Source organism: Pagrus pagrus (assembly GCF_965226575.1).
Source record: "Pagrus pagrus genome assembly, chromosome: 15".
Classification (NCBI taxonomy): Eukaryota; Metazoa; Chordata; class Actinopteri; order Spariformes; family Sparidae; genus Pagrus; species Pagrus pagrus.
This window is the reverse complement of record NC_140199.1, coordinates 29,045,356-29,059,858: the sequence shown is the minus strand read 5'-3', so window position 1 is coordinate 29,059,858 and position 14,503 is coordinate 29,045,356. Positions and strand designations below refer to the sequence as shown.

At 38.8% G+C, this 14,503-nt stretch overlaps 1 protein-coding gene across 1 annotated transcript in view; it reads right to left on the bottom strand.

Annotated features, from left to right (window-relative positions):
* atp6v1ba (ATPase, H+ transporting, lysosomal, V1 subunit B, member a) overlaps nucleotides 1-14,503 on the bottom strand; it is an 83,833-nt gene that overhangs the window by 45,476 nt on the left and 23,854 nt on the right. The window contains exons 2-3 of the mRNA XM_084375363.1: nucleotides 1,868-1,923; nucleotides 1,287-1,385 (exon numbers count right to left, since the gene is read on the bottom strand). Of these exons, the coding sequence (XP_084231489.1) occupies nucleotides 1,287-1,385; nucleotides 1,868-1,923 (155 nt within the window). The remainder of the gene's footprint in view (nucleotides 1-1,286; nucleotides 1,386-1,867; nucleotides 1,924-14,503) is intronic.

Sequence of the window (14,503 nt, the reverse complement as noted above, 5' to 3'; positions counted from 1 at the left end):
TACATCTGCCGGCCTGGCTGTAATTCGTTTGACTTGCCGCTGCCAGGTTTTTCTATATCCACCACAACTGGTCTACCTGCTTGAAGGTGCGTCTTAAACCAATGATGCACTTGTCCCAATCCCTGCAGTACTACAGAAAAATCACCACTAACAGTGGCTCCGCTAAGTCAGTTACGAAAAAGTTTAATTTCCTATAACTTCTTCACAAAAAAAGCCCCCCGTTATATAGTCATTCAAAAGCTTTTACTCCACAGTAACAGTAAAACACAGCAGATGTTTGAAAGTACAAAAGGACAAGAGAAACTAGAGAGATTCAGTTAGAAGCTACAAGTATTGAGAGCTGAACACACTGACTTTTAAAAACCTCTTTTTTTAAAGGGGGGGGGGGGGTTGGGTGCAACATCAGCGCAGCTCAGTTTGACTCGGCACGGCCACAAGTGCTAGTGGAAAAACGGATGACAGTCTGACTCAAGCTCACTCCAGCTAGTCACATGACACATGCTGCTCTCTTTACAGCATGTCACACATAGTTAAAGCATTTATTGGATCATTTAGCCAAATATATCGGATTATTCATTTTCCCTTCTGAGATATCCGATCCAGGGATTTTGGCCAATATCAGACCGATATCGATACTGAATTTCAGATCGGCGCATCCCTATTTTAAACATAGACACAAACACACACATAAACATTCAAACTGTACATATACATACATTTTTGCATTCTTAATTCATACCCAGCATTTCTGAATTTGCACATTAAGATTAGGTAACAGGTAACTGATAATATTTTATGTGTAGAAGTACATTCCAGTGGTGGCTGTGCAGGATTGTTTTGACTTGTGTGATCTATTGACTATATATTAAGACAGGCGACTATACAAAAAAGAAATATCCAGAATACAAATGCTGCCATCTTTCGGAGCCAAAGCAATCAGGTGGAGGAGCCATGGCATCAAGGTACTGCCAGTACACCCGTTTGACTCAATCGCAAGCAGGGCTCAACTGTCAATCATGGCATACCCCCTTTTTAAAGTGGCATGTCACTCAGTAAAACCAAATTTCTGCAAAAAACACACATCTGAAAATACATCAGAAGATTGGCTTCTCGTCAATTAAATAAAAAATATCACTCAAAAGAAATCATAATTTCTTTAAAAACCCAGGCACCGTAGCTTTAAAAATGTAAAACATTTGAGTAATATTTACCTAAAGCAGCAAGACCCTCAAACCATAGGCTCAATAGGTGCCTGTCGGTGGACAATTATGGATTCTTCTTCTCACCTGAACGACTGCTTTGCTTCCAATCACCTCCAGGACCTGCCCACTCCTCTTGGTGCCATCGGGCAGGGTCAGGTGGACAATTTCAGCATATCTTGGGAACTAGATCAAAGAGATTAAACACAATTTCACAACAGCCACCCGAATATTACATTGGTATCATTAATACAAGGGTATATCTGGAATTATGAGCAGTGATGTATGGTAACATCAGACTGGTTGTTTGTTGAGTGGTCCCTTAAAATATCAAAAAAAAAAAAAAAAAAAAAGCATTTCCATAATAGACAACATGATGGAAGAGCCACCAGGAGAAATTTGTGGCTCAGTATGATGCCCAAGGACACTGCCACATGTAGACTTAAAGGTCCGGGGATCAAACCAATGACCTTCTGATTACTGGACTACCCACTCAACCTCCTGAGCCACAGCCTAAGCTTACAGTACCCAGTATTCAGAGGCAGTCTTTCATTGAAGTACTAACAGGCTAGACGCTGTTTGGCTTCAAAGATCTAACATGTTCAAAGTGGTATGGCTGTAAGTTGCCTGTAAAGTTTTATAAAAATAGAACTTCTAAGCATACTCACCTTAACATTATCCAGGATCACCAAGGGTCCATTTACACCCGACACAGTAGAGTAGGCTAAAAGACAAGAGAGTTGCATAATTAATTCAACAGGCCACCGGACAGAAGAATAACACTGACAAAACCCCCCATCTCTTTGAGCAGCTGAAAGCCTACATGTGAATAAGTAGACCTCCTTACAGCCAACACTGTTAATAATCACAAGCTGACCTTTCACGGTGAGATTTAAACATCGTTCACACACTTTCAGGCCCAAATGTCAAAGGCAGGCAAATGTCAGGAAAAATGCATGAAATTCACTTGTGCACATATGGTGAGTACAATTACAGGCATATGATTTGTTCTGGTGGTTAGAGAAAATAGTCTGTGGCCTTCGTCAGCATTAAACAGTAATAATTGCAGGAAGATGAACTTCTGAACATACTACAGGCCATGAAAAAACATCAGACAAATCAAACATGCTACCAAAAACACTGCTGTTGATGTTGTTAGAAATGCTGCCAAACTACTTGATAAAGGCAGACTCACAGAATGGCGCACAGACATGACAGATACACAAATAAGACTAATTTAAATAGGTTGTTAAAAGTTAAGGTGACACAATTATGTGAAAATACTTCATATAGTACCTGTGGTAATCAATCCACAGCAAAAGTTCACAGCAGATAATGTCTTTGTTATCCATCTTAGAAAAGACAGACCAAAAATTGAAATTGGCTGATATTTCATCATGAGGCCAACTCTTACTGTAAATATCGGTTTTCAGAATCTATCAATTTATCATCAACTCACACCAAAACATTTTTATTCCTCTTCTAAGAAAATGTAATGTGAGAAGTACGAAAGGACACACAATTATCACCGCATGAAGAAGAGGGTAGATACACCAAAGAAAAGTATGCTTTTGAAAGCGCAAGGTCTCTTGTGTGTAGTATGTAGAGCTTCCTCTCTGACCCATGTTATCATTGTAGTAGCAGTTGTTGAGTGGAACGAATGTGTGTTAGCAGCTTGTCATAAATGTCAACTAGTAAATGCATTTCTTGCAGACAATGCAGTATGAAAGCTGACAACTAAAATAAATTTACAACCATTGCAGCAAATGTGAAATGACTTGCCTGAAAAATCTTCTAGCTAAAATGCACCGCACTGCACTGCACTGTTGAGACACCTGGAAGCTGAAATGTAAAACTGGCAGAATTGGAAGTTGAACTGCACTACATAAAGAAGCCAAGGGTTGAGATACATTGTCAGAAAAGCTGCAAGCTAAACTTTAAAAAAGATGAAGAAGCTCTTTGTATCAATATCAAACAGATGAACCAAAACACCTTAGAACATAGAAGACATCTCACTCTAAAGCAAGAAATTCTGTCTGTCTTTCCATATGTTCCTCACATATCTTGAGAACCGTTCATTGGATCTACTTCACATAAGTTTGTTGCTGGGGACCCAAGGAAGTGCAGTGTAAAATTTGGTGCAATTTGGACACGCTCAATATTGCTTAACATTAATACATTTTGTATAAACAGCAAACACCACTCTATGCAGCAGCGGGGGCCACTAGGGCTCAACTAAATGAGATACAGAAGGGGCAGCAGACAACAGCATAGTAATAAGTGAGTCACAGAAAAGTAATTTCACACAGTGTGCTCTAAAAACAGAAAAGTAGGTAGGAGATAAAGTGAAAGCCCTGTTCATTTAGTGTTACAACATCTTCCTGCATTATTCACAGTAGAGTTGGTCTGGACAGTGAAAAGTAACAGGTCTTTTTCATACAGATGTGCTCAGCCTGACTCGGTTTGAATCGGCACGTCAGCGAAGAGCGCAGGGATTTGTATTGCCATTACATAATGACATGGATGTGTTGAGCAGTGGTCAAAGGAGCGGCTATGAATACTCTCTGGATTACTGTCGAAGAATCGCCACTAACAAAGCTACGCTAAATCGGTGATAATGACATTTCTTATACCTCCTTCACAATTAAAGACCCGCATTACGTAGTTATTTAGAAGGTTTTAATATGACGCAGCAAATTCAGTAAACGGCAGCATTAACTAAACAACTCCCTAACAGCCAAGAAGCTGTGCACTGCCCCTGTCAAATAAACAAAAAAATTATTATTTATTTAAAAACAGCTGAAAGTGAACACAAGTTCACCAGGCTGGAGTGAAGTATTATTAATGCTACAACTTGCGTCATCTAAAGTTGTTATTTGACTGATTTATATTAATTTAGGTGTAATATGAATTTAGGTGTATTAATAATTTAGGTGCAAGATTCATGATTTGGGAACACCTACTACTGGTGGCGTATTTTGGGCTGGGCGATATGGCCTTAAAATATTATTGAAATATTTTTAGGCTATATTGCAATTAGGGTTGGGTACCATTCACATTTGAACCAACATCGGTTCCAATACCAGTACCTGGAATTCCATACTGGTACCCAGCGATACCTTTCTTCAGTACTGTACTCTCTGTTATACCTTCTAACCAGTTGAATCATTAACTTCTAGAGACAATATATACAAGTCATATTCTCAGTAACAACAAGATCACATCAGTCAGTCTTTCCAAGTTTGATTTCAGTAGCATCTTGCAGTGCTGCATATAAATCTGGAAAAAAAAACAACTTTATAAATGTAAACTGCTATATTTAGCTGTTCCTGCTCATCAACCTAGTGCTATAAGAATATAATAGAAACACCAAGATGTATTTGCGCTGCCCTCTCCTGACCCGCAACGTCTCCGATTGGGAATTTTGAGTTTGCATTTTGACCCCTTGAGCTTGCTGTAGCAGCTCAATGTTAAATTGCTACAACAGCTGATAATGTGAAGTCAGCAGTTATAACTTAGTTTCCAAAGTATATAAAATACTATACACCTGTATATATGAGGGCACATATCATTTTATGTTAAGCATGTGAATTAAAACGTATCCTTTGTAGATACACTTTTATTGTGGTAGCGATGCTAATCCCTGTTAGCGCGTTAATAGGAATTTCCATTATGTGTTAGCATCGAGCTAACCAGCTATATAAAATCGATTAGGGAATCAAAGAATGTGTACTGTAATATTTCCTCAGACAGTATGCAGTTCACATACCGTTGGTTTCATACAGAGGTTTCAGACATACTTTAAAGCATACTGTTTTAAATAAACAGCATGTTGGTATCAGACTGTTGGTTTGGGAAGAAGTCTCACTATGTCTCTCTCTCTCTATGAAGTTACTATAAAGACGTGCAGTCAGGTAGAGAAATTTTGCACCGATTGACTCGATGTGAATTGGTACTTGGTACCGACGTAATTCGGTACCCAATACCGAGTTTGGTACCCAACCCTAATTGCAATACACAATATCTCGATATTTTGAAATCTCCTCAAAAGCTCTTCATAAATGCTAGGACTTGGCAACAAAATGAAATATATTTTTAAATTTTTCAATCTGAGATGATACTTTATATATCCTTGCATCACAATGAAGACATAATACTGATACATTAACCAGTCTTATGTGTATTGTAATATAACTGTGTTGTTAAAGTTTTAAAATTGGAACAAAAAGGTGGTATGTTGGTAACTAAATCATATACTTGTGCGAAAAACAGACAGTTGGGAGAACCAGTTCTACAAGTGGAAAAGTTAGTATAGAGCCCTGATGTACAATGTGTACATTATGTGTGTGTGTGTGTGTGTGTGTGTGTGTGTGTGTGTATGTGTCTCCGTTTGAGGCTTTTATTTTGGAAAACAAGCCTCATCCTGAGTGTCCTGTTAAGATGCTGTTACTCTTTGGGGCTTTTGTTTTGAAAAAACAGAAACGTCTATGTTCTCTGTTAAGATACAGTTTTTCTGGCTTCAGGGCACAAACACGTCAGTACAAAGACTGAAACAACTGAGATCCCACAAAATTCTGTGTCCTTTTCAGTTTTTTATTAATTCTGTTTTTTACAGTTTATAGATAACTTATCATTTAGACTAGTTTTAAACCCATTTCTTTGAATCCATCAAAATCAATATGAACATTTAGTTGCTCAACATTTTAATGAAGTTCATATTTTGTGATGAGTTACCAACTATGGATGACAAAGGAAAGAACTGAATATTTTATTGCCATATCAACATAACTGATTTGAATTTGAACAAGACAACCACACTCATAACATGCAGCACTAACAGTGCACTCTTTCCATGCTCAAAAACATAGAAAACAAACAGGAAAAACAGAATGAGAAAAACCCTGTCGCCATAGTACAGCACCATTATCCTTTCGATCAGTATTGGCCGATACTGCTTCCAGCAATCACTGATAAGTGATCAGCCCCAAAAATCATGATTGGAGCACCGTCAGTGATGAAATATCGTCACCTGTTAAAAGTTTAAATGATGCTTGTACCTGAAAGTATCTGAAACTAGTACTATTTCAAAGTAGAGTAGGTTTGTAGAGGATCTGATTTTTTTCATTTACTTTATTGTAAACATTTATTGAAAGAAGCTTAATATTTTGAAAAGTAAAAAAGGTAGATAAAAGTTGAATGCAAGCATAAATGTCATTAAAGAGCTGAACATTTTGGTATTTAATGATTTCTGTAGATGAAAGTGGTGAAAAGATGAAAACAAGTATGGAAGAAGAAAGCAGAAAAATAAAGTATCCAATAAAAAAAAAGCTGTGAACAATATTGTGAATTCTGACTCAGGACGCATGAAAAATAGTTAGAGTACAATAACAATAGTGTATGTAGCTTAAGATACCAATAGTGTGGAAGCTTGTCAGTATTCAAACAACTTTATATAAATAAAAACAGTATTTCAACTGGTCCAGTTTCCCTTTTGAATAGCAGTGCTATTTTCAGGTCCACGACAAAACAAAAGACAGCTGTAATGGCATACTGGAGTGATAAAGACAGACAAAAGAGCAAAGGGTCTGGACCTAATATGTTATTTTCTGAGAATTAAACGATAATGTTCGCTCTGCTTATATGGCAGCCAATATGCGAGTTTACAAAAAATCCACGGACGGCCCCCATCAAGTCCCTCTGTCCATCTGCAGACCTGGGGGGAAAATGCAAAGACATGGGGCTCAGGGGGTTGGGGGTGGTGACTCAAGGTGGCGGCATTGTTTCCATTAGGTTTTCTATCGTAGTCTGGTGTTCTTCTTTATGTGAAAACCTTCAATCTCGGGGCTGATATCAAAGACACGGGGAAATTAGAGCAGACTGGTAAGAACATAAAGCACTAAAGCTTAGCGGGGTGCATCCACTATGCCACTAATTAGGCAGAGGCCAACAAAATAACCTTTCAATGTGCATTGCAGCCACTTCCCACACACACCTGCATTTCAACCTCTATTAGCCAGACAGGCTGTGTGGCTGTGTGTGTGTGTGTGTGTGTGTGTGTGTGTGTGTGCGTGCGTGCATGTGTGTGTGCGTGGTGTGTGCGCGTGTGTGTGTGTGTTGAGGTTGGAGTGGGATATGGTGGTGGGAGGGTGGGGCAGAGACTATTGAGAGACCAAGAGAAAAGATGGCTCAAGTGTGATGGTAGAAAACCAAGGGCACCACAGAACCAGAAAATAATTTTTCCTCTCCAAAATAAAATGAGTTTTACTCTAAACAGCCTTTATCTCAGTTCCTGCCTCAGGTCCCACATTCTGGTGAATGACAAGTTCTCACTCGCATCTTTCTTTTCTACAAGACCTTGCTCTGCAGTGGGGCTGGGGGAGAGGGTGAGGGGTAAATGCTGTTTATGGATAACCTTTGCTTTCCTCATTTGTCACCAAGTACAGAAAGCAAGTTTCGGAATCAGAACATGGTTTAATAATTGCACTAATAGTGTACCATATTATAAGCTATCTCACTATCTAAATATATAAATAAATAAAAAAGGTATAAGCCTCAGAAATATAGTGTTGATCAAGCTTTACATTTTATGGTCAAGACAAACTCACATGTATAAATATTAGGGCTGGGACTTTATCGTGTTAATTACGATTAAATAATTACAGAAAAAATAACGCAACAAAAAAAATAACGCATTTAATCGCAATTTATTTTTGCACTCCAAACAGCGCGGAACGTTGCTCATTGCACGAGGTCCCGGCAAACCCGTAATACTGATGCACAGGACACAACACGAGAAATAGAAGTCGTTGCTGGGTTCGGTGGGCGGCAATTTTAGTTTTAAAAAACTACCAGGTGGGAACCTGGATAAAGGCAAAGTCGTGTGCAAATTGTGCAAGAAAGAATTTGCCTATCACCGGAGCACTTCCAGCCTCCGCTACCACCTCAATGCCAAACATGTTGCAGCTAGCACAGACAACGCTCCTAGTTCGAGCAGGCAGTGTCGGCAATCCACACTCGACAAGATGACAGGGTTCAGAGCCAAAATGAGTCCGCGAATAACAAATTAACAAACGCACTGGTTTGTGCCTTGTGAACAATGCAATCATAATATTCTTCATTCATATTGCACTTTATGTTAACACTCAGTGATGAAAAAAAACACAATTTTGTTGTTTAAGCTCATTTATGTGTCTATTCATTGATTCAGTCATATACCAAAATCCATTTAAATTGAAAAATGTTGCTTCACGTGTCAAATATTGATATGCGATTAATTGAGATTAATTAATTACAAAGCCTCTAATTAATTAGATTAATTTCGTTAATCGAGTCCCACCACTAATAAATATATTACCCTGTTAAGCTCTGCAGCCCACCATACAATAGCAAGATAGCAAATTTAAAGCTTAGATTTTTATGATTCTATTCATGCGAACCATTTCAAAAGGTAAAAAACACATCATCAAGGTACAATCAACAGACAATAAAACAACCAAGCATGTATTAAGTTTTGCCCACTGACCAATAAGGTGGCTGTGTGTTAGTACAGCGACCTGCATCAAACTCCAACAGAAACTGTCATCTCTTAAATTCCCAATTGTCCAGTAGATCAATTTCAGAAACATGTTTAAAAAAACATGTTTTAAAAAAAAAAAAGACTAATTACACAGAAGGCGCCATGGTTCCTCTACACCCGAGATCCTGAGATCTTATATGCCCGACCTAGAGCCTACAACAGCCAATGATTGATCATGAAGTGACTCACTCTCTTCTTCCTTCTCTCTCCTGGGCCACTGACCGGCAGCAATCATGCTCAAGGCCCAAGGCAACTCCGTATATGCCTACCAACAATAAACACGTGAAACTCCAAGTAAAACTTCAGATTTGTGGTGTGGAAAAATGGTGTCCTCTGATCCAGCAGCAACCTTAGACCTTATAAGAAAAAAAAGGTGGCACTTGCGTGATATGGAAGTATTTCAGCTTCGAAGAGACAGACATTTGACAAAAAAAAAAAAGGTACTATGCAAGACCTGTCATGGTCTAATTATTCTCTTATTGGAAATTCTCTGTTATTTGTATTATTACTTTGTTTATATAACTTTATATGAAGTCACAACTTTTGTGATAATTGTGTATTTGATTGCTATATGTTCCACGGCAATTGAAAAAAATAATAATTAACACTTGTTGGCAGCAATGTTTCCTTAGAAAAACAGTGGTATTGTTATCCAATTTGAACTTGGATCATGTAAGACTATAGGATATGGAGCCATTGTGTTTTTCAGCTAATAAGGGCCATTACAGTTCATCTGCAGGCTTATTTTTGCATTTTAGGTGCGAAAAATAACTAAATAATTCAGTGTGTTCAAACTCCTATAGATTAATGACGGAAGCCCTTAAAGAGCTTCTGACAGCTTGGGAAAATTTCAGCTTATGACCTTTCAAAAGAGCCGAAAACAATGCCTGTACATTAAATGGTTAAACAAAAGCTTTGAATTTTGGTGTTTTAGGATCATTTTACATACATTTCCAGGGCTGCTAACAGGATGTACAGTCGTGTTCAAAAGTTCACATACACTTGTAAAGAACATGTATATCACGGCAGTCTTTAGCTCCAATGATTTCTACAACTCTCATATTTCTGTGATGAAATGAGTGGAACACATACTACTTTGTCACAAAAAATATTCATGAAGTTTGGCTCAGTAATGAATTTATTACAGGTCTTTTGAAAATGTGACTAAATCTGCTGGCTCAAAAATATAAATACAGTAACTTGAAAGATCAATTTTGGTGATTAGAGAAAGTTGTGTGAATCAAATGTTCTGTTGCATGTAGGGCTGCCCCCAAATAGTCGACCAAGCACTGGTCGACCAAAAAATCATTAGCAGACCAAAATTTCATTGGTCGATTGGTCGCAGAAAAAAAAGCCAAAAACATTTGGAGCCGTGTCTTGTCAAATTTAAGTCAAACTCTATGTGACACAGCGCCTGGTCTGTGTATAAAAGGCTGGAGGGCTTTTAATTTGAAGGGCCAGACACAGGAGGTCGTGACACTCACTCACTGTCAGTGTTTTGTTTTTTTACACGGCAGGTCCCTTCGACATCGCGGTTAGACAGTTAACAATTAATAGCCAACCATGTCAGGAAAGACCTCTAAAATATGGGATCATTTTTGAAAAAATGACCCCGAGTGCGGCGTAACATGAAGGAGAAAGCTCCATGTTACGCCGCACTCGGGGATCGACGCAGGACTGGCAGGACCGCTACTGCTAGGCTACTGCTAACGTGAGTTGTTGAAAAACCTTTTTAGCAAACTTTGCATACACAAATGATGTTCTCAATGCTCGTGTTCATGTGTAGAGACCCTGGTGATGCTACGAGCAAAGTTTCATGTTGTGTTGAGTCTTCTTAGTGTTTTAAAAATAGCGATTTTGATGCTACAGAAAAGTTGCACAGCGCACCTCCATTGTGAGTCTAAGTAGCCTAGCTACCTGCCCATGGCGTCCCGAACGTTTGAAAACAGAGATAATACATTTTATTATTGTTATATGGGCTAATATTAGACTATTCGTGTGTACTGGGGAAGCTACATTATCCAGCTCACTGTGTTTTACTCAATGTGTAAATCTCTCTACAGGCGCATCCACTTTACTGCGGAGATATATTTATTTATTTATTTTAATATGTATATATATATATATATATATATGCGTCGATTAGTCGACTAATCGCTCTAAATGACGACCACTGGTCGACCAAGAAAATCCTTGGTCGGGGGCAGCCCTAGTTGCATGGCCTATCTTCTTCTGAGCAGGTGACTTTTCTGGCCTTATTTTAATAGGACTTATTTGATACACTCACTTGACTCAGCCAAAAACACTACAATGGGAAAGTCTAAGGAGCTCAGCATTGATCTGAAAGAGCACATTATTGATTTGAACAAGTCAGGAAAGTCACTTGGAGCCACTTCAAAGCAGTTACAGGTCCCAAGATCAACTGTACAAACTGTAAGTATAAAGTGCATGGCACAGTTGTGTCGTGCTGCCACGATCAGGAAAAAAACAGAAACTATCACCTGCTGCTGAGAGAAAACTGGTCAGGATGGTCAAGAGTCAACCAAAAACCACCAAAAAGCAAGTCTGCAATGAATTAGAAGCTGCTGGAAGACAGGTGTCAGTGTCCACAGTCAAGTGTGTTTTACATCAACATGAACTGAGAGGCTGCTGTGCAAGAAAGAAGCCCTTGCTCCAGACATGCCACCTTAAAGCTCGACTGAAGTTTGCTGCTGATCACATGGTCAAAGAAAAAACCTTCTGGAGGAAAACTCTGTGGTCACATGAAACAAAAAATGAGTTGTTTGGCCACAATGAGCAGCAATATGTTTGGAGGAGAGAAGGTGAGGCCTTTAATCCCAAGAACACCATACCAACTGTCAAGCATGGTGATGGTAGAATTATGTTATAGGGCTGTTTTGCTGCCAGTGGATCTGCTGCTCTAAAGAAAGTATTAGGAAAATCATCTCAAAATTCTTCAGGAAAATCTAAAATCATCAGCAGAAGATTGGGTCTTGGGTGCAGGTGGGTGTTCCAACAGGACAATGATCCCAAACACACATCTAAAGTGGTAAAGGAATAGCTGAATCAGACTAGAATTGAGCTTTTGGAATGAACTTCACAAAGTCCTGACTTGAACCCCATAGCATGAGGACTGTGCTTAAAGTCTGTACCAGGAAGCCAACAAATTTAGTTGAACTTCACCGATTCTGTCAAGAGCAGGGGTCAATAATTCAGCCAGAGGATGACCAGAAGCTTGTGGATGGCTATCAAAAGCACCTGAGGTGAAAATGGCCAAGAGACATTGAACCAAATATTAGAATTTTAAAAATAATTTTATAATAATTTTTAAATAATTTGGTCACATTTTCAGAAGACCTATAATAAATTCATTGTTGAACCAAACTTCATGAATGTTTTTTGTGACAAAGTAGTATGTGTCCCACTCATTCCATCACAGAAAAATGAGAGCTGTAGAAATCATTGGAACTCAAGACTGCCATGATGTACATGTTCTTTATGAGAGGATGTAAACTTTTGACCACAACTGTATATCAGGTTCCAATGATGATAAAATCTTATTAGCACTTCAACTCTTTACTGCAGCTTCAATTTAAATGTTCAGAGGTCTCAATTATAAAGCAGTGCCTAGGATCCCGACTAGCGGTGTACATGTGCATGAAAGCCTAAAAGCGCCAAAGAACAATCCGGTTTTTTTTTTGGTTTTTTTTTTTAAATTGTATGCAAATGCTGTCACTGGCTTTAGTTACAGACTTTGCTATTTTACACAATCCATATGTGCAGGTGGTGAGGATGTGCTGGGTGAGTTGACTGGAGAAGGCAAAGAGTGTGTGACAGCCAAAGTGGTGTCCCCATTGCACTCTGTGTGCCAACAGCACAGTCATGTTCTCTGTAGTGATTTAACACAAAACCATAGAGACAGAGTGCAATTATGTCCCGCCCACACCAGAGGGAAAACAATTCAGCGGCATTCATTGACATTGGATTGCATGAAGGTGCCTCCTTGTCACTTCTGTCGACTAGCGAACAACAGAGAAATGCCCAAAGCTTCTGTGTGATGGGATGAACTACCAGCAGGGTAAAGAACCCAGAATTGAGTTTTTATAAGCTGCCGTACCAAAAGTCTTTCAGAAGAACCATGAGGCATCAGTAGGAGAGTGGGAAAACTGTGGGATCCTGACAGTCAGTATGCCTCCGAGTGCAGCAAGCATTCTATTAAAGCAACATTATGAAGAAATTGACAAATTTTGTGGAGTTTGTGGATTTTGATCTTTGATATAGTGATTTGATCAAATAGTTGTAAATATCAATGCATTTCACTTCTGGCCATGCAACGGGAACGTTTCTCCAAGAACAGCTGGTGAGTACAAGGCATGCTGAGACATAGAACAACAGCATCGAGTTTGTCATATACCTTTTACTGTCTGATAGGGATGGGGCACAAAAAGACATTTGACATGCTCAAATCTAATGTTTTAGTCAACTACAGACACTTTGGTAGCGTTTCAGCCCTTGCTTGCATTTTGTGGTGCTGACTGTTTTCTTCTCTGGTTGGTATGGTTTTCAGAGAATGATGTGTTGCACATACACATTATACACACACACACACACACACACACATATATATATCCCCCGTGAGAAAATTTTAGTGATTTTAATATGCAAATTACACTTTTTTGAGCGTTTTGACACTAGAATTTCTGTGTGCAAGTAGATACATGGCTCTTGCTAGGCACATAGTATATCCATCCATCCCAATTGCAATCCCAGACATACAATCTCTCATAAAAGACGGCTTTGAGAGAATAAGAACACCTCACTTTCTTTCTTATCTTATATCTTTTTATTTTTTAAGTCTCTTCCCCTGTACAAGAATTTCGCATGCACGTGACTGACAGTCAATCAGAAAATCAATCAGCAACTATTTTGATAATGAAATAAGGAAAAATGCCAACATGTATTTGTTGTAGCTTCTCAAATCAGAGGATTTTAAGCTTTTTTGTGTCATACCATACGTGATAGTAAACTGAATATATTTGGATTTTGGACCGTTGATCAGACAAAATATGACATTTGAAGACATCAACATGTGCTCTAAGAAATTATAACCAACTATTATAACTATTTTCTGACATTGTGTTGTGTTTATTACTTGTTTCACATCAGGTTTAATGTTTTGCGCCACTGTGCTCAGAGATATCAGCTGAGCTAAGATTTAAAAAAGGACTGTTTCATTTAATTTTACATTTACTGAGACTTTCAGCACCGCAGTCTGGGTCAAAATGAGTCCAGCCGACTTCACTGCACTCAGCACCGGAGCACAGAAACAGAAATGAGTCATTTGTTTCTGCTGGTTCTGCTCTCAGACATTAAGACTTTATTTTTAAAGTCCTGCTGTTGTCCTGCGTTGCAAACCGATGCTTGAAAACAGACAATATTGAACGGTGTTGTAGTTTTCCACAGATTGAATGAAATACAGCAGCACTCAGGACTTGTTGCTCTATCTTTTTGTGATTTCTCTCCTTATTGGTGAAATATGACAAACTGAAGTCGCAGCTCCGGTTAACGTGGACGCCTATAGGAAGTAACGTTAGCGGCTAGTAGCTAAAGCTAAGCTAACGCTAACCGTATTTAACGAGCATGCAGCTGCAGTGGCTCCGGTGTTGACAGAGGAGTGAAAACACACGTCAATCATTTCACACTAACTCGCCTGCAGATGAACCCGACA